The sequence below is a fragment of the Caenorhabditis briggsae genome (genome assembly GCF_000004555.2).
Source record: "Caenorhabditis briggsae complete genome, chrIV, whole genome shotgun sequence".
Classification (NCBI taxonomy): Eukaryota; Metazoa; Nematoda; class Chromadorea; order Rhabditida; family Rhabditidae; genus Caenorhabditis; species Caenorhabditis briggsae.
This window is the reverse complement of record NC_013487.2, coordinates 13,420,691-13,446,980: the sequence shown is the minus strand read 5'-3', so window position 1 is coordinate 13,446,980 and position 26,290 is coordinate 13,420,691. Positions and strand designations below refer to the sequence as shown.

General features: G+C 39.1%; 1 protein-coding gene across 1 annotated transcript; it reads left to right on the top strand.

The window, feature by feature from the left end:
* Positions 1-128: 128 nt before the first annotated feature.
* Positions 129-26,012, top strand: Cbr-sax-2 (the record flags this gene model as incomplete). Its single annotated transcript, XM_045236130.1, is given in 28 exon segments — positions 129-211; positions 1,211-1,460; positions 1,481-1,548; positions 2,345-2,512; positions 2,769-2,870; positions 2,915-3,155; positions 3,202-3,408; positions 4,267-4,832; positions 6,053-6,278; positions 6,884-7,449; positions 7,512-7,964; positions 8,416-9,128; positions 9,279-9,529; positions 9,825-10,906; positions 10,956-11,360; positions 12,182-12,543; positions 12,561-13,133; positions 14,305-14,501; positions 15,121-15,477; positions 17,236-18,179; positions 18,720-19,110; positions 19,179-19,307; positions 20,677-20,901; positions 23,204-23,412; positions 23,988-23,989; positions 25,248-25,284; positions 25,669-25,786; positions 25,839-26,012. 28 exon segments carry the CDS (start codon positions 129-131, stop codon positions 26,010-26,012), a joined length of 9,099 nt encoding a protein of 3,032 aa, XP_045097279.1.
* Positions 26,013-26,290: the final 278 nt, after the last annotated feature.

The following is a 26,290-nucleotide window of genomic DNA, read 5'->3' as shown; positions in this document are numbered from 1 at the left end:
AAAAATATAGTTCTTCCATTTTTTCTTTATAAATAAAGCTTTATAAAATAATTATAGATAATTGCCAAAAATTTCAGATAAATTGAAAAAAAAACAACAATTTTTCGAGCTCATATGAAACAACAAAAATGAGCTCGGGAATTAAAAAAGGACGTCTGGGACGGCGGAAAAGTGATCCGGGAACGTTGACAGTGAGGTCCACAGCTGATAAGTGCGTTTTTTTTCTAAAATTTTATTGTAAAATTTTTTTTTAATTTAGGTTTCGAAATTTATAGAAATTTTTCTTATAGAAGCTTTGATTTTTTGAAAAAAAAGTGCGAAAAAGTTGTTAATTATCAATTTTTATGCCAAAAAAAAAGAAAAATTTGATGTCCGATGGTCCCGAAACGAAAACTACAGTAGCCTGAGAAATAATTTAAATTTTCTGGTTTTTTCTCGATTTTCTCAACGATTTCACACCAAAAAAAATCGAAAAAAGCACCGAAGAATATTATAAATCGGAAAAATTGTCCGAAAAACAAAAACTACAGGATCCGAAAAATAATTCAAAATTTGCCAATTTTTTCTCCTTCTGAGGTCCCGAAACGAAAACTACAGTAGTCGGAAAAAATAATTTCCAATTTCCTGATTTTTTCTCGGTTTTTTGACTATTTTCCAGCAAAAAAAGTCGAAAAAGCACAAAAATAAGGCGAAGGTCCCGGAACGAAAACTACAGTAGCCTGAGAAAAATTTTGAATTTTCTTAATTTTTTTTTTTGCTGGTTTTTTTGGCGATTTTTCAGCAAAAATTGCAACTTGGAAAAATTGCCTGCAAATGGAGTAAAATTAAAAATTGGAATTCGAAAAAGAACTACAGTAGCCTGAAAATGGTTAATTTTAATGGTTTTGTATCGGACCCACGGCTACGATTTAAGAAAAACAAAAAGTTTATTGTGTTAGACTGACAAACAAAAAAAACTGAAGGTCCCGAAAGGAAAACTACAGTATCCTAAAAGTAATTTTAATTTATTCACTGATTTTTTTTTCTCGGTTTTTTAACGGTTTCCCAGCGAAAATTGCAGGAAAACGGAGAGGAAGGAAGAACAATTTTTGAGAAATTCGAATATTTTTCAGGTTACGGTAGTTATCGTTCTGAAACTGTCAATAAATCACATTTGCAGGCGAAACGAGCTAAAAACGAGAAATTTCAAAAATTTACTGTAACTCTTCAGAATCGCGACATGTGAACTACCATGGGGCGGCACTCGAATGGTAAATCTGGGACAACTGGACCTAACCCAATTGAGTGGACCATTTGTGGGTCAAACCGCGTTGATGGACCTATTCAACATTTTCGAACGAAAATTGCACATTGTGACCGAAGAAGAGCCATTGGAAAAGATGTTGAATAAGACGCTGCAACGAGGTGGAGACCCTTATTTCGATAACTTTGTCATACACTTCATGGACTTTCTGAGATATGTCTTCCGCCGATTTTGAAGATTCTTGTTGAATGGCATGAGAAGTACGATGAGTCGTTGTCTCTATCAATGCTCTCGCCAAATGTGACGTAAGTTTGTTTTTTTTTTTGAGATATTGGGTTGACAGTTGGCGGGGGTCATCCATCAGCCCGGGACGCTAACTCTCGCCCTTCTAACTTTGACCCAATTTATCTCGGTTCAAATTAGAAGTATCGGAAAATGGTAAACTAACAAAATGTTTCTAAAAAGTTGGCGGGGGCCATCCATCCGCACGTAACGCAAACCCTTGCACTCTCAACTTTGAGCTCAATTATCTCGGTTACTGTAAGAGATATCAAAAACATGTCAACTAGCAACATAATTTTCATATCATCAGTAACATTCTATCAGTCGACAGATTTTAGCTATCTTCTACAGTAACACAGATAAATTGATTCAAAGGTTTAGGTTTCAGGAAAAGAGTTTTAAAATGATTGGGGTTTTCTAAAATTTTCAGACAATGTCAAACAAAAATATCTATTCCCTTCTTACATTGAGAAATTGAATTTTTATAAAAAATTTGACTCAATTCGATTTTCAGCATTTTTGACATATTACATTTCCAGCGGAAATTAGCTTACCGCCGAACTTTGACCTAATTTATCTCGGCTCCTATAAAAGATACCGAAAAGTGGTCAACTAGCAAAATATTACTGATAACATGATAAACATTTTGTCAGTTGACAACTTTTTGATATTTCCTATAGGAACCGAGATAAATTGACCTAAAATCATGTTTCCCTAGGGAGTAACGCAGTGCCATAAAATTTAAAGGCTCAAAACTCAAAAATTGTGACTTAAAAAATATGAGGAGCCCTTCAATGACAAATTTCAAAACAATTTCAGAGCTGAAATACGTCTGAAACTTGCGAAGAAACTGCTGGCAGTCAACTATTTATTCTGTTTGGTGCTCATTGAAATTCTTCCACAAGTTGAATTCCATCTACCACAATGTGATCCACTCGTGAAGAAAGTTCTAGAGATTTGCTTCAAAAATGTGCAATACAGAGAGCCGTAAGTTTTTCAATGAATTGGATTTTAAAAATACCGTTAATGCTCTAATAGAAGGCCGCCTTCGAGCTCAATTATCTAGTTTCCTACAAGAGGTATTCAAAAAGTTTAAACTGATAAAAAGTTGGTGATATTATGATGAACCTTTTATCAGTTGACAGATTTTGAATAGTTCTTATAGGAACCGAGATAATTGAGTTCAAAAAAGGTGGGCTTCCATTGGGGCACTTACAATATTCAAATTTCAAAATAAATTTAGGTCAACTGTTGGAATCAACAAAACGAATCATTTGGTGGTGGCGGAGACGTATGGGGAAGTGTTGGGAGTACTCTCGAGCACCTATTTCACTCATATTCATAGGTATTATTAAAAATTTCAAATTTCCCGCCAAAAATTCCTTCTAGAATCTTCATGACCCATATCCTGGAACTCAAAAAAGACGTCTCACAAACTGCGGCTCAACAAATTGTCGCGCTTATCATGTCGATGAAATTCCTTCGAATCAACTCGAGTCAAGTGGAAGATTTTGAGAGTGGACTCAAATTCTTGGACGATTTGGGAAGTTTGTTGTTAGAAGTGAAGGATAAGGATGTGAAGCATGCGGTCATGGGATTGCTGGTGGAGATTCTTCTTCCTGTTGCGGCGGTTGGTTTTCTTGGAATTTTTGAGAAAAAAACTAGTTTTTTTTCAGCAAATAAAAAGGGAAACCAACATTCCGGCACTCATCTCGCTGGTCCAAAAATTGTACATTACCACTAACGATATGATTTCAAAGAAGCAACATAAGTTGGTAAGTTGTGCCACTTTCAAGTTAGTTAAAAAGGGTTACGAACTTGTCAGATTCAGCTCACATTTTGTGAGTGTACTACGCAAAAATAGAGCATCAACTTCGTATTTAGTCACATTATGGTAAAATTTGTTATAGAAAAAATATGGAGCTTCAAATTTACCGTAAATGCACAAACAGACTCTCCAATAGAAGCTCAAACTTCGATCTCAATTATCTCAGCTCCTTTGAAAGATATCAAAATTTTGTCAACTAATGCAACATTTATCATATTATCAGCAATATTTATCAATTTACCACATCTTGATGTCTCTCACACGAACCGAGATAATTGAGCTTAAAGCTGACAGCTTGGTTGGGTTCCTATTATATTAGTGTTTACGGTAAGTTCTTCAAAACCCTTGTATCTAGCTTGAATGGAAAGTCACAAAAAAGTTGTCAACTACAGAATTGAAGCTCTATTTTTGTTTCATATACTCACAAAGTTTCAATCTTATTGGATTAGTTATAAGCACCTAAAGTTGACCTAGTTCTAATTTTAAATCCCATGCCTATACAGTATCCTGCCACTCGCCAGTGTTTTTGGGATTTTTCTTTTTCGGTTCTTTTTTTTCTGAAAAAAAAACAACTAAATAATTGAATTCTACGTAGTTGATTACATATGGACACAAATTTTCATATTGGTCCTGCTTTTCCAGACATAGTTACAGACCTTAAAACAGGCAAAAATAGGCTCCGCCCCTTTTTCTGTGGTCGCAACCTATACTTGCGCGTTGAGCTCAATTATTTCGGTCCCTGTAAGAGATATCAAAAACTGTAAACTGCAAAAATGTTTTCGATAACATGATAAGCAGTTTATCAGTTGACAACATTTCGATATCTTTTATAGAAGATGAGATAATTGAGCTTAAGGTAATCTGGCTCTATTACGGTGGATACGGTAATTTTCAAATAATTTCAATTTTGCAGGCAGCATTCCCTCTGATCACTTGTCTTCTCTGTGTCAGTCAGAAGCACTTCTTCCTCGCCAACTGGGTTCAATTCTTGAATGCGTGCCTGTCTCATCTCAAAAACAAGGATACCCAAGTGGCACGTGTCGCTTTGGAGAGCTTGTATCGGCTGTTATGGGTCTACATGATTAGAAATAATGCGGATGGAAATGCGGCGACTCGGTCAAGATTGGACTCGATCTGCGGAAGTCTGTTCCCCAAAGGAAATCGATACATTGTGCCACGAGATGCACCACTCAACATTTTTGTCAAAATCATCCATTTCATCTCGCAGCAGAAATTGGATTTCGCTTTTAAAGAAATCATTTTTGACCTACTTTGTGTGAATAACAGAACTCAACGTTCTCTGTATGCTGAACGAATGAATGTTGGAATTCGTGCTCTGATGGTCATTGCCGATGGTCTTCAACAGAAGGATGATCCACCAGCGATGCCAAAATCGATGGGTCCATCTGCAAGTGGAACTGTGCACAAGACGAAAAAGAAGCAGTATATTACAAGGCCACTGACGAATGAGATTTCAAAGTGGGTACCAGAAGGGATTAGTGGAAAACAGGTCATTAGGACTTTTGAGACTCATTTTAAGCAATTAATAAAAGGGGCATCTAACCAGCTTATGTTTGAGCCAATTTATCATGGTTACTGGAAAAGATAACAAAAGTTAGTCAACGGATAAAATGTTTTTTTCACATTATGGCAAACATTTTATCAGTTAAAAGGTTCTTGATATCTTTTGGAGAAGCTGAGATAATTGAGCTTAAAGTCAAGGAATACTTCCTTGAAAAGTTAGAAGTGGACACCGGCAAACCTGTGACACAAGGCCCGCTTATGTTTGAGCTTAATTATCTCGGTTACTGTAAGAGGTATAAAAAATCTGCAATTTACAAAAATGTTACTGATAATATGACAAATATTTTATCAGTTGACAGATTTTCTCTTATAGGAAGCGAGATAGTTGAGCTCAAAAAGTAGGGGCGTTCGTTAAGCGCCTGACGCATAGCTCAGCCGGTAACGATAGGAACACCAAAACGACATTTCAACACAAGCTAACTAAACCACAAATATAAAACCCAAAAAGCTGAAAATCGCATTTTCTGACACAAGTAAAAGTTTTGCTGAAAAATTGATTTTAGATTTGTAATCAAGAACCTCAAAATTACTTTTTGACAATTTCTCAACAAAAAAAACCTTAATTGCACTTTGAGCTTAATTATCTCGGCTCCTGCGAAAGATATCAAAACCTTGTCAACTGTTAAGTTATTTATCATAACATCACCAACATTTTATCAGTTAAAAGATTCTTGATATCTGTCATACGAACCGAGATAATTGATCTTAAAGTTCAGGGAGTACGGTATCTCGCCAAACTTGGAAACTTTCCGAGAGGACACAAAAGAATGCCTATTTCCTTTGATACAGGATGGTACCAAGAGATAGAGTAGTCACAGAAATGTTTATCAACGATAAAACAAGAGATACTACGGTCATGCTCGATCATTTTATGACCCCTCCCCCGCCCCATCTTATTTACATATTGTTTTACCATAGTCTTTTATACCCCCCCCCCCCCCCCCCCCCCATTCCTACTAGCTCGAACGGCATTTGGTTTGTTTTTTCGATTTTTTGTCACATGATCTTTTGATGATAGGGGTACCATGACTCATTGAATAGCATGAGCCAGTAGAGAATGACTGTCTCGAATATTTGAAAATTTTTATTACAAATCTCATGTTTTTATCTTCCAGATCCATTGGAATCGATCCGTTCTATCCGCAGTGCCGCAAAGCATTCGACAGTATCCTCCGTCTTCTGGATACGCAAATCGGAAAACCCCTCATGATGTCGTCGATTCAGAATCGAGGAAAAGAGCCGGACGAGCTGATGGGTGGAGATGCGAAGCCAAAATTGGATCTGTTCCGAACGTGTGTTGCCGCGATTCCAAGACTTTTGCCTGATCCAATGTCGCATGTGGTAGGTGTAGCGCTTATACGTGCGGTTTAAGCTCAATTATCTCAATTCCTGTAAGAGATACCAAAGATTGATCTGGCAAAATTTTTATCATGATATCAAAAATGTTTTATCAGTTGGCCGATTTTTGATATCTGTTGCAAAAATTGAGATAAGCTTGATCGAAGCAAAATACCGTACTTGCTCTAATAGAGCCCCACTCAAATCGTCATCTTTGAGCCTAATTATCTCGCTTCCTACCAGAGATATCGAAAATCTGTCCACTGATAAAATGCTATTGGTTATCTGATAAGAATTTTGCTAGTCAACAACTTTTTGATATCTGTCACAGGAAACAAGATAATTGAACTGAAAGTTGAAGTTTTGGGTGGACGTCTATTAGAGGAATTACGGCACCTTCCAGTTAGAGAAGGGCCCCTCAACGTTGGTTCAACTTATCTTTGTTACTGTGAAAGATATTGAAAAGTGATAAAATAACCAAATTTTCATCATATTATCAGAAACATTTTATCAGTTGACCACTTCTGAATATCTTTCATCGGGACCGAGATAAATTGGGTAAAAATTAAGACTGGTCCCCTAACGATACCAAATTGTTTCATTTTCAGGAACTAATTGACTTGCTCACAAGACTGACTGTTCATTTCGATGAGGAACTCCGTAACATGTCTGGAATCACACTTCAGACGATAATCGGAGAATTCCCAGATTGGAGAGAGCAAGTGTTCATCAGTCACCTCTCCCTCATTCAATCCCAGATTTCGGATTTCTATCCCCAGATTCTGGATGATTCCTTGAGACTTATGCTTCAATCACTGACCACTTGGAACAAGGCGATTGTGGCTGAGAAAAAGCGGGAATCGGAGAAAGTTGTGCTTCCAACTAGTCCACCGAGTACACACGCCAGCTCGATGAGCCATACGCACATTACAAGCACACACAGTACCCATATTTCTGTTTCCTTCCCGAATACCGTAACATCTGCGTCTTCGATTCTCTCCAACTCCTCATCACCGCATCAACCGACACCTTCTTTATGTTCTCTTCCGGAATCGTCTTCACTTCATTCGATTCCAACAGCCATCACGAATTCAACGACAACGACGCCAACGCATTCACAAGGTGCACCATCAACATCGATTCCGATTGGAGGATCCGCAAACAGCACTTTGAAGTGAGTTGAGCTCCAAGAGCTCATCGGCTTTCCAGTATTTCCTTTACAATTTTCATTTTCAGTGTTCTCCATCAGATTGAAGGACTTGCGATTGTCTACTTGTGCCAAACCAGATCCAACCCACGAAAGCTTGCGGTCAGCATCCTGAAGGAAATCCAATTGATTTACGATCTCCTTGGAATCGAAACTATGGACACTCCAGTCATTGATGTTCTTGATCAAGCCACTCCATACGTTGTCAAAAAGTACATTGAGCATGTTCCAATCAAGGAACGAATGTCTTGGAATCTAGACTTTGCATCGGTTTGTGAGAAGATCTCCACAATCGAAACGGACAACACACTGGTGAATAGCGATAGAGGAAACGAGTACTTTCAATGGGATCCGTGGGGGTGTGCACTTTCGGGATACGCTGAGATTAAGCATCTTTTGACTAGGTGTCCAAGTGCGGTTGCCTACGCATGGCCAGTGCTTTTCTCGAGATTGAATGCGGTTTCGAGTTATGTGGATCCGAAGTGAGTTGATAAAATTTATGAAGTTACCGTTCGGGTTTCCTCTAAAAGAAGCCCACCCTATTCGTGCACTTTGAGCTCAATTATCTCGGTTCTTGTGAAAGATACCAAAATTTTGTCAATTAATAAAATGTTCATAATATTATCCCCAATATTTTATCAGTTGTCAAATGTCTGATATCTCTTACAGGAACCGTTATGATTGAGCTTTAAGTGCAAGTACCGGGGGTGTTCTATTGGAGTACATTTTGCTTTGACCTCAAATATCTCGGTACCTGTCAACTATATAAAAAATTTGTCAACTGATAAATTGTTTAATATAATATCATTAACATTTTATCAGTTTACAGATTTCTGATATCTCTCAGAGTAACCTAGATAATTGAGCTCAAAGATGAGTAGACTTTTATTAGAGAAACTACGGTATTTTCAAAAAGTTAATTAAAAATTACAGTACTCCTCAAAACGAGAGCCGCTCTTCTTTGCTCCGCGGCTCGAAAAGCAAAGGAACATCTTCGGTTCTTGGAGAACAACTTGGACAGGAAGCTTGTCTTGCTCTTTGGCAGAAGTACCTCATCATGTGTTGTGCTCTGGCACCAGCTCCATACAACCTGTCACAACGGAGTTTCAGTCCAACGAATTCGATGGATGGCCCTGGAGACGTCTTCCGATCCGTTTCGGCATCCCTCAGATCGTCACGAACGCCAGTTCCAAACTCTCTGTCCCAACTGATATCGAAAGTTTGTATAATTCTACGATGGGAGAATCTGACTGATATCCGAGATAGTGTCGTACTTGGCGTTGGATCGATCAATCCATTAGCGTTTGATATGATGTTGGATGAATTGAAATCGAATGGAATCTTAAGAGAGGCGACTGAAAAGAAAACGGAGACCAATTTGAGACGTCGAAAGCGCAAGGATCTTCTCCGATTGCAAATTATTCGAGTTATTGAAGTCGCTATTTTTAGAGGACTTTTATTGGTTCACTCTGCTGGGACATCAGAATACACTCTTCATCCACACGTTGTTGATTTTATCGATTCAATGAGAGTTAATCTGGAAAGTGACCAGGATCGGGATATTATAGTCGTCACTAAGCTCCGCCTTCATTTTGCCAAACTCATCCATTTGATCGTTGACTCGACTCCACATCTTTCCAGACACAGTGAGTGGATCCTCCTAGACTAGGATTCCTAGTTTTCAAAGACTAAAAATAAAAATTGCAGCTCTATTTTCGGAAGAGCGCCGTCACAATCTCTTCTATCTCTTCATCAATTGGTGCTCTCGAGCCATCGCTGCTGATCGAAATATCGAGACAAGGAAGTTGGATCATATGTCGAGCAGAAATCGGTCCTTGCTATGTCACGGATTCTCTGCTGTGGCCCTATTTTTGAGCCAATGAAGTCTATCGGAGAAGACGGATATTTGTATGGATGGTTGGAGAAACTAATTGTGTCGACGAATCCAACGATGCAATCCGAAGTGGAGGAGATGTTAGCGTGGATGTTGGAGTTGAATGAGTCGGGAGTTTTATTGGATTGGTTGATGATGCAATGTTATACACAGGTAAATACTTGCTCTTGTTACCGTATTTGCTCTAGCCGTCCTATACTAGCTCTTTGAGCTTAATTAGCTCGGTTCCTATGAAAGATTCCATTATTTTGTCAACTGATAACATGTTCATTGTAATCAAAAACATTTTATCAGTTGACAGATTTTTGATATCTCTCATAGGAACCGAGATAATTAGGCTCAAAGATGACGATTTGAGATTTCAGCTCAATTGTCGGTTGCTGTAAGAGATATCTGAAAATTGTCAACTAGCAACATAATTATCATATTATCAGTAACATTTTAACAGTTGACCAATTTTCGATATCTCTCACAGGTACCAAGATTAATCAGCTCAAAGTGGAAGTACGGTATCCTAATCCTCAAATTTCAGCGCCCAGCAGTTGCATGCCGATGCTTCCGAGCCCTGGTCCGCGTATTCTCTCGACGTGACTTCCCTTGCGAATTCGTCTCGCTCTTCGTCCTGTGTCAATCTATGCTGGCAGTCAACTCAGTCACCGATTGTGCTCTTCACATGATTGAAATACTACGAAAGCAATTTTTGGATACAAATCTTCATGCAACGTCACCAGCTCAACAGGTTGCTCCGATTGTTCAGATGAGAAATCAGGCGGATGTGATTACGACTGTCTACAATGGAGGTCACATTCTTCCAATCGAACAACAAGACGTTTGCACTCGTCTAGCCAATTCTTATCCTCACTTGACAGTTACCATATTCAGTGAAGTCTCATATCGTCTGGAGACTGATAATTGCTCGAACAAGGCTCAACTTCTTGCTCTCCTCCAACCATGGATCTCAAATTTAGAGCTTGTCGACCAGAATGTCGTAGAAGAAGCAGCCGAAGGTCCCAGAGGATGGGGATCCGAGGAAGCCACTCAACTAGTGCTCAACAATTTGCTCTATTTGACAGTCACCCTGTCTGCCGACTACGAGAAAGAGTTGGCAGATGTTTGGAAGACGTTGGCTATCTCATTTCCAGCCAACCTCCCAGCGATTCTCAACTTCTTCTACACAACCACTCTTCTTTCTCAAGAATCTCTTCTACCGTATACCAAGAGAATTTGTGTGTTGGTATCGCAAGTGGTTGGCACAAGAATCTCCTCGATTCTTTTGGAATGGCTCAGTACTGTACATGATAGCTCGAAAATCACGTTGGAACGGAGTGAAATCCCACCGTATTACCGATGGAAAGATGAGAATTCGGATCGAAAAGTGAACGAAGGATCAACGGCAAGAGATTCGTTGGAGAGAGAAGAACCGACTAAGGATGGTGTGAGGCTGCTTCCGATGCCAGCGTATGGTGGACATTATTCTCCATTGAGTCAATTTTTGCCACCCATTGTTCAACCGGTCCAGTTTTTCAATAAGTAGGAGAAGAGCTATTTTCATTCAGAACTTTTAAAATTAAAATTCCAGAAGTGAAGTTGGCCTTCTCTTGATTTGTGACATCATCCGTACTCGATGCTCCGTTGACTGGTCTGAATCGGTTGCTCTTCTTCTCCATCTATCAATTCTACGACTCGATTCTCTTCGTCCCGCTCTCTGTCGTCATGCCAGACAAACCCTTATCAATGTGATAATGCTCTATATGGATAAGAGTCATCTGGCACTGGTCTCATCGATTTTGCTGAAAAATGAGATGATTTATGGGACAGAAGCTAGTGAAATCATTGGAGAGATTGCTGTTGGCGTGTGCCGAGGCGAGTCACCGTCGTTTGCTCGAGCCACTGCTGATGAGTACCGGAAGATGATATTCGCAAGTCCGACGTTGTTCTCGCAAAATGATTTGCTGTCGGCTGTTGTGTTTTGTATGAGTGAGAAGTGAGTTTTTTCACCTTCTTTTTTTCACCAAATTTATCTCAACTTTTGTACGAGATATCAAAAATATGTCAACTAACAAAATGTTTCTCATATTCTGATAAACATTTTATCAGTTGACAAGTTTTTGATACCTCTCACAGGAAATGAGATATATAAGCTCAAAGTTTGTCACTCGAAAAGTCGACGATGACCGGCTGAGCTAGGCGGTCGGCTGCCGACCTCTTAACTTTAAGTCAACATGTCTCGATTACTGTAGAAGATATCAAAATGTGTTAAACTGGTAAAATGTTTATTATAACATCAGAAATATTTCATCAGTGATCCAACTTTTGATATCTCCTACAGTAATCGAGATAAATCAACCCAAAATGAAAAAGTGAGCTTCGCGGTTAGCAACCGACCTCTAAAGATTGTGCTCAATTTTCTTGGTTTTTATAAGAGATATCAAAGCTCTATCAAATGATAAAACATTGATAATAATATGATCAATAACTTATCAGTTGGCAAATTCCTGATATCCTGCATAGAAATGAAGATATATGGGCTCAGACTTAAAAAGCCGAGCTCTCAAATTTGAGCACATATATCTCGGTTCCTGTCAAAGACATGAAAAAGTAGTCAATTAACAAAATTTTTTTCATATTCTAATAAACATTTTATCAGTTTGCCTAATTTTGATACCTCTTATTGGAATGTAGATAAATGGACTTAAAGTTGACAGTCTGAAAATTAGGAAACTAGGTTCATATATGGGGACCCAACTGTGAGAAACAGGTTTTTCTACAATGTGATCCGAAAATTCTAATATTTTACCTTTCCAGCATGGACACACCATTCTGGTCGAATGAAGACGCGAATCCTCGAAATTGGCGAGTCCCAAGCTCTGAGCAATTGTCGTGCACAGTCCAACACATAGTACGACTCCTTATCAACCGAATGCCAATGATTGAAATGATTTGGACGCAGCTAGCAATGAAAATGGCACTGTCCACCTCGAATCGACACGTGGCTGGAAGATGTTTCCAGATTGTTTCAGCACTCGGACAACCGCCAGGACCATGGATTCCGTCATTGATGTCGAGATTGGCTGAAACTGCTGGAGAACAACACGAAGAAACGCAATCCTATGTGACTGATTTGATGTTGTGTCTGACGGATTGCTCACCGTATATATCACCGGTAAGTGAAGAAATTTTAAAGATTCAAACAAGTCGAAGCTCCAGATAATCGAAACCATCGAAATGCGACAGTCGATTTCTCCGACCCATATGCGTTCCACATCCTACACACCTGCATTCGTTCGTCAATCGGTGATCTGTTCAAGAGTACAGCAGTCGGATAAGAAGAGTGAGGAATCAGATTTGAGAGATCCAGAATTCAGAATTATTACATTTTCAGATGCACGTCTATCGCTGCTGGTTGCCGATGGTGAGTCTTGGAGTGCAAAGTCACCGGATGCGCTAGTTAGAAGTAAGAGTGCAGAGCAATTGAATAGTGAAAATGATGTGAATGAAGTGAGAATTTTTTTCAGAATTCGAAATTTAGAAAATTATAATTTTCAGGAAACAATGTCTCGAATGCAAATTCTGGCGATCGCAGTGAGTATGCTTGAGAGTGGAATCGAGAACGAGTTTCTGCTTTCGCTGAATCTTCTTAACAAGATCTTGGATGTTCCAACGTCGCAAAAAGTGCAATGTTTGGCCAAGTATGATAAAATGGTTGGGCAACTCGAGTGGAAGAATTTCAATGGAATTGTGTCGTTGATCACTAGAGGTAAGAGGCATTCTTGGGTATTCCCCCATGAGCAATCTGTCCGTGATATTGGCACAAATTGGGCAAAACTTTAGCATTTGGACAGGCTGACAAGTTTTCTGGAAGTCTGTATTCCCATCTGTAGAGCAAATCTTGCCCATCATTTGGGAATCTTGCCCATCCGAGTGTAGAATGTGGGGATCTTCATTATAGAGAATAGAAATTACAGTAACCTGATCTTCTGTGCAAAACCAACTGAAAACTGAAAACAACTTTCTGAATTACCGTAATCCATACTTGTTAATCGGGCCGGCGCACAATTCGGTTCAAAATTGGAATTTCAATTTGAATCGAAAAGTAAAATATAGAACTTAACAAGATCTACAGAATGATATCTAACTCTACTGGATGGAAATGCATACTGCGTTTTGAGTCAAAGGCCCTAAAATAGCCATTCTGCCGGTCCGGATGACCCAAAATCAACCGGGCTTTTTTAGGGCAACTGGCTCGAAACTTGAAATTTGAATATAGTGGAATCAGATATCATTTTGTATATCATTTTGATCTAAACAGAAATTCCAATTTTGAAACAAGTTATGCTTAAACTTTCCATCCTAGCAGACTCACTCTGATAAAATGCCCCTTTCAACGTTGAGCCAATTTATCTCGGTCCCTGTAAAAGATATAAAGAAGTGATTAACCGACAAAATATTTATGATAATTTGATGAACATTTTGTCTGTTGGACACTTTTTGGTAACTTCAACAAGAACTGAGATAAATTGGCTCAAAGTTGAAAATTAGGAAATCATTCTATTAGAGTTTACGGTAACTTGTCAGTCCCTAATTTCAATTTCCTAACTCTGTTCTACCAATTTATGCGTTCTCTACCACTTCACCCGAAACCTTTTTTGTCGTGTCACCTGTCCGCTCGCATCGCTTCACAAATCAAAAGAAAAGATCGAACTTGGCGATAGTGTCAATTTGTGGGCAGAGAGGCGAACTTTTCTTCCACTCCGAACGGTTCACATAGAGATTTGAAATTAAGATAGTGTTGGGTGTCTTCTCCTTCTTTAGAATTTAGAGGGACGAATCTCTATTTTAATTGACACCGGTCACACACTAAAAACGTTGAGGAGGATGTTGCGAAAATGAAGAATTGAGATAGAAGAATACGGTAGTTTTTTTTCCAGGCGCTGTCATCCCGAATGCCTATGAGTCATCGATCCAAGCCATGATTCGTGTCAGTGATGTTTTATCCGAGGAGATTGTTGGAGGACCCAATGGAATTGCGATTTTCGTTTGCCACACTCTACCGTACCTTGCTACGAATCTCGAAGCTCCGAATGCTTTGTGTATCAATGCGGCAAATGCGATTGCTTCGGTGAGTGTTTGCAAAGCCTATGTGTTCACTTCGAGCTCAATTAATTCAGTTCCTATAAGAGATATCGAAAAAATGTCTGATAAAAGATGAGTGATATTTTGATAAACAATTTATCAGTAGGCAAATTTTTGATATCTTGTACAGGAGCCGAGATATGGAGGCTCAAAGTTAAAATGCCGGCAGGCGACCGCGTAAATCTGTCGGCAAGCGCCGACTTTTAAACTTCGACCTCATATATCTCGGTTGCTGTAAAAGATATGAAAATTTTGTCAACTAACAAGTTATTTATCACAATTCCACCAACATTTTATCAGTTGGCCATATTTCGATATCTGTCATAGAAACCGAGATAATTGGGCTCAAATTTGAGAGGCCGGCAGCCGATCGCGTAGCTTAGTCGGCAAACGCCGACTTTCAAACTTTGAGCTCAATTATCTCGGCTCCTATACGATATATCAAAAATGTTCCAAATGATAAATTATTCATCATAATATCATCTCCATTTCACTAGTTGACAAATTGTTCATATTGCTTATAGAAACCGAGATAATTAGGCTCAAAATGCACTTATAGGACTGCTTTCTATTAGATCAGATACAGTAGATTATCACTTTTTCATTTCCAGTACTGCGATGAAACGATCAAAACGCAATCTGGAGCCCCGGCCGATCATCCATTCGTTCATCTATCTACAGTAATGAGACAATACGCAATGCGTACTTTTATGAAAGATGCTCAACAGTTTATGAAATGCGTTCTACAGTACATTTGTGACGGATGCATTGCGTTGAACGTCGAGACTCTGATGTGTCTGTTGGCTGAAATGACTGAAAGAGGAGTGATTGGACTGAATGGAAGCGTTTTGCACATGATCTTTTTACTCCTTCAACACAACCATCATTCCGTATCACCACTGTTGATTAATGCACAGGTAAGATCCCTCAGATCCCTCATTGCTCAGTCTTATTGGAAAACATATGTTGTTCAAAGCTTATTGTAACCGTTTTGAAAAGACAACAGCCTATTCCTTTTTTAATGGTCTCGGATTTCAAAACCGTCCGTGCCGCCCGTCTATAAGCCAAATACGTGTCCGTCTCTGCACCGGGTGTCATTTGATGACCGATTGGCACCTCCTTGTGGGGGATAATTGTGTGAATCAGATGTTAACATGTGTGAAAGAAATGACCCTATGGATAGAGGGAGAGGAGGGGGGGGGGTTTATTTTTGAAATTCAAAACTGAGAAACATGAATAAAAGTGTCTCTGGGAAGCAGCTGTTAGGATATTTTCAGTTGAAAGGAGTCATCTTTCTGGTTTTCGAGAAATTCAGATGATCTCAAAAAAACCGTAATCTTTGAGCCAATTTATTTCGGTTACTGTAAGAGATAATGAAAAGTGATCAATTAACAAAATATTTTTGATATCATGATAAACATTTTGTTAGTCAATCACTTTTTGATATCACTTACAGTAACCAAGATAATTAGGCTTGAAGTCGGAAGTGTGTCCACTACTGTGTATGTGCGGTTAGATCCCCAAGCCGTCAACTTTGACCTAAGTTATCTCGGTTACTGTAAAAGATATCAAAAAGCAGTCAACTTATAAAATGTTGGTGATATCCTCATTAACCTTTTATCAGTTGATAACTTTTTGATATCTCTTACAGTAACCGAGATAATTACGGTCGAAGTTAATGATTAGTAGTTTGCTACATATGGTAAGGCCAAACAAAATGGATTGATCCAACTTTTTTAATCAGTAATAACCAAAGCTTTAGCTTTATAAATTTTCGAATTTTCGAAATTTTGAAATTCCGATTTTTTGGACATTTTTTAATGTTCAAAAAATCCGAAGATTTAAAGACCAAAACATTCGAAAATTCCAAAAAATGGAAGTCCTGAAAAGCTCCAAAATTTTTCAAAATTCAGAAAACCCGGAAATTCAGAAATTAGGAAATTCAGAAATTCAAAAAATTCCAAAAAATTCAAAACTCAGACATTTCAAAAATTCAAAAATTCGAAAATTCAGAAAAATTCCAAATGTCCCAAATTTCAAAATTTCAATTCAGAATCTCAGAAAATCAAAAATTGGTTTTTTTTCTGGTACTGAACGGTCCCTATAATCCGCTTCTTCTTATTTCCCCCCATCTAAATATAACAGAATTACGCAATATCCTGCAAAGACATCATACATATCATGTCAATTCAGTCAGGATAACATCTTTTTTGTTACCTTCTTCATCTTTTTTGAGGTCTTCTCTTGACACGGTAATTAACCTTCGACAGTTCCCCAAAACATTTCCGTTGCTCTTGTAAAGATTATAATCTCAAAAAGGATCCCTTCCTCTATTCGGGATTTTCATTAACCATGTTCCCTTTGACCGCCTAGAAGTCGTTAAACGGAGGCGATCCACCGTCGCAGCCGGGTCCATCTGGAAATTTATGTGTCATTTTCGATTCTCGTGAAGAAAAGAACACGGTATTGTGTACAGGGGGCAATAATACAGCTCATACGGTTATTTTATACGATTTTGATGGACGTCGTCGTCGCCTTCTTTGATGAACCGCCGACACGACGTCTTCTAGGGGAAGACATGACGACCGACCGCGGTCATAATTTTTTTGTTTGAGAAAGAAAGAGAGATAGACAGGTGGCCGGAAGAATTACACACACCAGATTATCTATTAATGAATTGAAAACCGAACAAAAAAAAGAAGATAAAAAGAAGATCAAATTTTCAGGTAATCCGAAGTGTGACTCGATTCCTGCAAGGCGGAAATTGGCCCGATGTCTCGAGAATCTACAAAACAATCATTGAGAAATGGAAGAACGAACACCAAATTCAGGATCAAGACTTCCAACTCGACGTCACTGGACCATCTGGAAATTCTGGAGCGGTGACGGTGAAGCCGGCGGAAGAGAAGCCAGCAGCTACGGAGAAACCGCCAGAGAAGCAAAATCTGGATGTGGCAGCCACGAGTCTGAAGAGATATCCACCAGCTCATGTTAGGGTTCGAGACAAATTGATTGGGATTTTGTCAGCTGCGGGTCTCCGCATCGGATTGCCCAATTCTGTATCCCTCGTCTTCTCTAGATCTGATCTTGGAAGTGCCTCATCGTCAAATGAGCGAATCTGCGCGTCGTCACAAGAAGTGGCTTCCACGATGTCACTTCCAGATCCTTCTCAATCCGGAATCACTGACTCGTTCCCACGCGTCTTCAAAGAATTTGACTTTTTGGAAGCAGAACATGATAGTGTTTCTGAAACTGCCGATAGCTGTTTTGGATGGTTATCAACGATGAGACCGACTAGAGATCAGGATGATGAGAAGGGTTCGGTGAGAAGCTCCACGAGGAATTTGACGAAGAGAAATGAAGATGAAGAAGAGGAGCCAGAAGAAGACGATGAGGAATCAGAGATGCATGAAGAGGATCACAGTGAAAGTGATTCTAGAAGAAATCACGATGATGATGATTTGGAAGAAGAGGAAGATGACGACGATGAGGAAGAACGAACTCCATGCCCATCTGAATGTGATGATCGGGAAGATGTGGAAATGCTCCTCAGACAGGATATCGAAGCATTCACAAGTCGTGGTGGAAGTGTCACGGCTTCATCGATGGCTGATGATGATTTGAGGAGTCGTCTCACCAATAATATTGTTTCCATTTCTTCTCAGATGACGTGAGTTAAAAAAAGAATGCTGCGGAACCTGTATTAGAAGGGTCCTCTAACTTTTAACTTTAATCTCAATTATCTCGGTCCCCTCGAAAGATATTGCAATTTTGTCAACTGATAAAATTTTATCCTAATATCCCCAACATTTTTTTTAAGTTGACAGATTTTTGATATCTTTTACAGGAACTTGAGCTCAAAGCGTAAGTTTAGGGTAACGTTATTTTAGAGTAAATACGCTATTTTGCTTTGACCCAAATTATCATGAGTTCTATAAGAGTTATCAAAATTTTGCCAACTTATAAAATGTAGGAGATATTATGATAAATAATTTATCAGTTGACAACTTTACGGTGTTCCCAACTTTGACCTCATTTATCTCGGTCCCTGTGAAAGATATCAAATATCTGTCAACGGTGAAAATATGTGTCATACTATCAGCAATATTTTATTAGTTGACAGTTCTTTCATATCTCCTATAGGAACCGAGATAATTGAGCTCAAAATTTATGAAGCAGTTACAGTAACAATTCTGATTTCATTTTTCAGTGAACACCGTCACTTGGAAGAAGAGAACACATCTGTGGATGGATCCTCAGTATGTGCCTACAGTAATGCTTCAATGCTGGCATCCGAATACTATCCGAATCGCTCAAGGACGCTTCGAATCCAATGCTCTCATCATTTGGATTCAAAAGTGGAACGAGAATTCGCAATGACTGTAAATGAGATCAACGAATCAAATGACAGTAATTTGCTCGCGTATGGAACTCTTCTATCAACTCAACTGTACAAAGCGTCGTGTGGTAAAGTGTGTGCTCTTCTACGAGACGCTTCACATCTTCTCACGAATCGAGCAATGTCAAGAAGCTTCACATCGGCTCAGGAGATTCTGTGCAATGTGGTGGAGATTCCATTTTTGTTTGTGACGGAGCAATTTGTGGGTTTTTTTTGGATAGGGGGGGGGGGTCTGGGGGTCTGGGGTTCAACTATTTTCGCATTTTTCAGTTGCGAAACTCTCCACTCTGCCAACGACTGAAGCACACGCTGAATGAGCTCAAAGAGCACTGGGAGACGTTTGATGAGAGAAGGGATCAGTGCCAAAAGGTAAGTCCCTCAATTTTCTTAATTTCCTTTGTTTCCCATATCTCCTCTCAATCCATCCTTGTCTTGTCTAAAACTAACAAAGTGATTTGTGACATCACACGCCCCGTCTGATCAGATAACCTCCCACTGTGGTGGTTGTGGGGATGCCTCTCAGCGCTTCCTGTGAGGTGTTCACTTCCTCGCCACCCATTGTGCCTGAGAATTGTACATGTCTGTCAAGATGACATGTCAAGATTAGGGCAGATGAATGTTCTTACCACTTAGTTTATCTCCATGGGGTGTCTAGAAAAAATTTTTGGGGAGGCGCCTGAAAAAAAATGGCCAGAGACGTAAAGAAAAAGATTTTGATTTTTTGGAATCTGTGGAATTTTGGAATTTTGGAGCTTTTGGATTTTTGGAAAAAATGAAGTTTCATAAATCCTGTAAAACAATAATATACTACTTTTTATACAAATTAAAGTTTAAACACTGTAGAACGCCACTCTAAAACAAGACTTATCGTGAACACTCTAATAGAATGGCACCCAAATCGTCAACTTTGAGCTCAATTATCTCGATTCGTGAAAAAGATATGAAAAAAAAACTTTCAACTGATAAAATGTTTATCATATTATCAGTAATATTTTACCAATTGATATTTTTTTTCAAAATAACTGTCACAGAAACCGAGATAATTGAGCTCAAAGTTGACAGAGACCCTCATAAGGATGTCTCTTAAGAGACGATCAACTTTTTCGATATTTTCAAAAATACCACAATTTCTCAAAATTTCCAAATTTTTCAAATCTTCTAATAATTTCATAATTTCCAAACTGTTTACAGAATTCCAGAAATTCCAAAAAATCAAATTTAAAAAAAATGTAAAATTTACGAAATTTCCAAAATTTTATCAAAATGTTTCGAAGATTCTGAATTTCCAAAAATTCGAAAAATCAAGAGTTTTTCTACAAACTCCAAAAGAATCACTAAAATGAGACATTTGAAGGCTTGCTCTGATATGACGGTAATCCCATGTTTCAACTTTGATCTCAGTTATCTCGGTTCCTGTGAAAGGTATCAAGAAGTATTGAACTGATAAAATGTTTATCATGTTATCAGAAACATTTTGTTACCATACTACTTTTTGATATATTTTACAGGAAATGAGATAATTGAGCTTGAAGTTTAAGTACCGGCATCGAATCCTATTAGAGTAATAACGGTGTTTTTCTTTGAATTGGTTCCTGTAAAAGGTATCCTAAAGTGACTAACTGATAAAATTTTACTGTTTTTTTAATAAACATTTTATCAGTTGACCACTTTTTGATATCTCTCATAGGAATCGAGATAAATCGGCTCAAAATTAGGTGCCTCCAAACGAAATCATAATTTATCAATTTTCGAATTTTGCCCATTATAGAAATGCAGCGAAAAATTAATCTATGCCACTGTTTTTTTTCAGGCTATGAACTCTCTTCGCTCGGCGTACAAGCTATCTGCTCTTGGCGGATCCACGTCATCGTTCAGTTTGACTTCAGAGCTGGATATGGGAAAACTACTGAACAAGCTCGTATTCCAAGTGAAGCTGATGGTTGATGCCCTGAAAGATATGTCGGATGCTGTCAAGAATTCCACTGGTTCACAGGTAAGGTCCTCAGATTGCTCAGGTTTTTCAAATTTTCCCTAAAAATGGAAATGGGATGTGTTGTTCTGAATGGAAGCATAAACAAGACCCCATCTACCGTAATCTCCGTGATTTCAAACACTTTTTGTCTTGACGTTTTGTCTTGAAGAAATGAGGCGAATCAAAGGAGATTAGAGCACACTCGATTAGGTTTTTGGCGCTCCCCTCGACGTCTTCTGCTCTTCTAGCTTCTCATTTTTCATATTACATCCATTATGGGGGTCCGCTTCAGTACCTCTATTCACACACAGCCGTCGGAAGTTGTTCTAGGGTTACGGTAGCTAGTTGGTTGCAACATTTTGCGTAAAAGGGAGAGTCAGAAAAACGGAAACACGCCGCCTATCACATTTGAGTCATAATAATTGGTATGTGACGGAAAAGTAAGCTTTTTCTCCCTCTCTGGACAGCTCCTTTTGTGTGCACACATGAAGCTGTCATCGGTAGGCCCCGGGACTTTCGGAATGATTGATGACAACAAGTTTTGGAGAGTGGTGTGGTTGACGTCGTCGTCGGTTGTCGACAGAGGCGGCTCTAGCGGCAGCTCACAAATTACGACGCGGCTCAATTTTCTCGCTAGTTGATTTGTATGCTGAAGGCAGAAGAAAGGCATGAAATTTGGCGCTAGCGACTACGGTAGCTGGTTGTGTATTTGACGTGTGGAAAGCAGCAACAGCTGGGAAAACAATGTAGCGACATGGATGTCTGTGATCTTTTCCCCAATATTAGTTTTGATTCTTGCAATCTTGGTTACTGTACTTTTTGGAACTTCTCTTTCCCCTTTTTTTCACATCAATTCATTCTTCAAACACAATTCTCGTCGTCACATCAGATGGTTGTTAGAAAGAGAAGACGAGACAACATGATGCGGCAAATTAGAGGAAACACGAAGAAGAAGTCGTCGATACACGATAAGATCAGCACACACTTGCCAGTTTCAATTTGAGACGATGAGTGATGAGAATAGGAAGGGAAGGGAATAGAAGAACGCCAGTCGGTCCCCCACTTCTCAATTTTTCTTCGTTTTTCGATCGTTTTGATGTCTGAAGGACAGGTGACTCCTTTCCATTCCACTAAGGGGAAGAAGACACCTTTCAGACGACTCGCTTAATCCGTCAACATTGTCGACTTCTTCAATCTGGCGCGCTGTTTCTGAAGCGACGACGGTGGTGGTGGCGCAATTAGGATGAGCGGTACCTCCTATTCGGAGAGGAGAGAAGTGGGGTGTGGTGACAGCCAGGTCGTCATGAGGATGATCTGATAATTGGGCAACGCGCATGTGTGTGTGGCGGCAAGAAGTCGTGACCCCTCTATGTTGGTTTTTCCAAGATATACGGTATATGGCAATTGAGGGAGTTATTATATAATTTACCTATCCTCCTCCGCCTATGAACGATGAATCCCCACAAAGCTGTCAATAACTGGATGCGAGAAATTTATGAACCATCCTTTGTTGTTTGAACCATTTGTTTGAAACGGGTTAAAATCTGAACTGAAAAACTATCAAGCTGACAACAAGCTGAAAAAGCTAGAAATTCGAGCTTTATTTGAAGTCTGGCGGAAGAAAATAACCAACTTTGGAGTCGAAGGGTCCAGCCTAGGTTAAGCTAAGCGGTCGTCATGACAAGTAAACTGCAAATTTTGGACCAATTTATCTCGGTGCCTGTGGGAGATATCAAAAAGTAGTTAACTTACAAACTGTAGTTTAAATTATGATAAGCATTTTGTTAGTTGAAAACTTTTTGAGATCTATGATAGGAGCCGAGATAAATTGGATCGAAATTAAGGACCCTTCTATTACAGGTTTCTTGGGTCTGCTTGAAAGTTTCACCTTTTTTGCTTAACTTTGTTATAAAATATGTTATGTGGAGCTCAGACAAAAGTACCAAAACTGAAAATGTCTAAAAATACGCTTTATTGAGGATACGTTGGAAATTGTAAGTGCCTGTAATACCTGTGATGCCTGTAATAGAAGGGATTTCTAACTTTTAACTTTGAGCCAATTTATCTCGGTTCCTGTGAAAGATATCTGAAAGTAGTCAACTGACAAAGAATGTTAGATAGTATGATGAACATTTTTTCAGTTGACCACTTTTCGATACCTTTTACAGGGACCGAGATAATTAGGCTCAAAGTTAAATACCCAATAAATACTAAAATTTCTGAAATATTTGAAGTTTCGAATCGAATTTCTTTTCTGTAAAGACCCAAAGTTCCCAGTACTATACCCATAATTTTCTACTCTTCAGATATTTCAAATTTTCAGACGTACTCCCTCTCCCCTGCGATTCTGGAGCACCACCGTGAGCTTCTGATGTGCGCTTCGGACGACGCCGCCTCATCAGTCGCCTCATCAATGTCCCGTCTAAACGTGGAAGACTCGATTTCGCGATCCCAACACTCGTGCGATTCGCTGGTGCTTCTCCTAGCCAACAAACGATATGTACAGGCTTTGCAGGCGGTTCGACAACTCAGGTAAGAGATGTTTTACAAAGGATTAGTAGAGAAATGGATGGGTTATTATTATGGTAAGCGTGGAGGAAGAGTAATGGGAGAGAAGAATAACAAGGGGGCAAAAGAAGATAGGACAAATATGGTGGACTGTCTGTTCTCAAATGATATGCATCTCGGGCTTTATGTGTTTATTGTTAGAAAGTATTAGTAGTGTTCCTTCCGATGTACTTGAATGGAAGCGAAAGGAGTACGGTAGGATGATTTCCTGCTGTGATGTTTGACAAGAACGACAGATAAAGGTGTAGAGGAGGTAAATAAGTATACCTTGAGAGAATTGATGACTATAGGTGATTAGTAAGGATTACGGTAGCTCCTTTTGTATAGTTTTATATCAAAATTTCGAATCAAGAAAGATCCCCCACCTACGATTACCTGTTGAATATCATTATTATTTTCCTAGACTCCTAAAATCTCTTTTTATGAACCATGGGTAATTTTCCCCCTCCATCGTCGCCCTTACTATCTTAAGAAAGAGAGTAAAAAGCTGTCCGTTTTACGAGCGACAATTATATCTGTGTTCCCCCTCACATCATCAGCAGCACCCTATCCATTTCATTTACGAAGACCCCCCGAAGAAGAGGAAAAGAACACGCGCGGGTGCTAGCATTATTATCGTTTCCGGTGAAAAGAAAAGAGAGAAAAGACAGAGAGAAGAAGACGCCGACTCTTTCCATTCAAGGTTGGGAGGTGACATGAGTTATGGAGCCAGGTGATTTATGGCTGATAATTATATTAGGTGATTCAAACGGCTTCCTGATTCAGCTTCTTCAGGAATAGGACTCTTTTACTTTGACCCGATTTATCTCGGTTCCTGTGGCAGATATCAAAAAGTGATAAACTGATAAAATGTTTAGGATGGTATCAGAAACATTTTGTTAGTTGACCACTTTTTGATAGCTGTGACAGAAAGCGAGATAAATTGGCTCAAAGGTGTAAGAGCTTTTTTTTTGCCGCCAATGTGGGTATCTTTTCTTCTTTGGGATCCTCTTTTGTTTTTATTTTTAAAAAATGTTCTGAAAATATTGCATTGAATTCGAAGATCAAATTTTCAACCTCAAAAAACTACTGTTTTTGAAAACATATTTAGAAAAAAATATGCCAAAAATTTGACCGATTTCAAACCACAGTAAATGCTCTAATAAAGGCCCATCTTCTACGTGCTCTTTGAGCTTATTTATCTCGGTTCCTTTGAAAGATATCAAACTTTTTTCAACTGATAAAATTTTGTTGATATTATGGTAAACGTTTTATCAGTTGAGACATTTTTGAAATCTTTCAAAAGAACCGAGATAATTGAGCTCAAAGCATTAGATGCCTAAACCGCAGGTGAGCCGCCTTTGGGCCGTCGCCAACGACTGCGTACAGCAGTGCCAACTTTAGCCTATGTATCTCGGTTACTGTACGAGGTATCAAAAAGTGAACTAACAAAATGTTTATCATGATATCAACAACATTTTATCAGTGGACAGTTTTTGATACCTCTTGCAGAAATCGAGATAATTAGGACCAAAGAAAGTACGGTTTATTTACTGACTGATTCTGATCGTTTGAACCTGATGAACCGCTGATAATCTGTTGATGCTCTTCGTTTTTCTCTCGACGATCACTTGCTCGTCCTCCGACACTCCGAGGTGGTGTATTTTTGTGATTTCCTGAGCATCTTGTGTATTGTCGCCCCGGATCGCTGCGCCACTCTAGGAATACAAAACCATGTCAACATACAGACTCTGATAGTGCGAGCATCGACACGAAAACTGACGAAATTTCGAAATGAAGTGCAAGAGAGAGAGAGAGAGCACCGCTGCGCAGGAAGGAGCAACATAAGGAGCACCAGCAGCAGCAGCTCATCATCCTCATCATCGGGTTGTCTTTTCTCTCTCACAAGTGTTAACGCAAACATTGACTATGTTTACAAGACGAATGGATAAAATTTAGACAGACTCTCTCTTGAAAATAAGAAAAAGGACAAGGGGAGCAGCAAAAAAAGACACTCTCCCCTGCGAAATTTAACACAACAACGGAAGGTGACGGGATTCGCGCCGCAAACTCTGGTAAACTTGAGATGGGTTACTGTAGCGGGCGTCGAAATTTACACCCCCACCTCTTCTTCTTTACTTCTGTGACGAAGAGGAAGGCGACGCAATGAGGGGCATAATAAAACTTAACGAATTAGCAAAAATGAAGAACTACAGTAACCTTCTAATTTAATTTTTTCAGAAGAACGTATGGAGAGGAATACGGGTGCTGTGAAACTGTCGACGTCGATGTTCTACTCTTGTTGTTCTGCAGAAGTCACTCGTTGAAGGCGTGGGCGTTGGTCGGCGCGTCGTCAGAGGTTAAATGAAAAATTCTCAGAAAATTGAAATATCGGTGCGAAGAATTTTCAGGAAATCACACGACAGAGTGAGCTGCTTCGAGAGGCGAACGCTGAGCTGGCGTCGTGCCTGAGGAGAAATGCACAGAGTCTGCAGAATATGGAACGGGTGACGCCTTCAATGGGATCCGCATCGATGACGGATTCTTTTGCCCAACTGCCTTCCTCTTCGGATCATTATGATTGATTTTTGAACTTTATCTATTTTTCCTTGATTGAATTGAACGTTGAGACTTTGAGCTCAATTATCTCAGTTCTTACCGAGATATCAAAATTTGGCCAACTGATAAAATGTTTATCAAAATGTCATCTACATTTTATCAGTTGATAGATTTTTTATATCTGTTACAGTAACCGAGATATATAAGCTTTTGATCTTTATCGTATTTTCCCCTGATTGAATTTCGAGCTCAATTATCTCGGCTCCTTTGAGAGATGTCAAAATTTTGTCAACTCATAAAATGT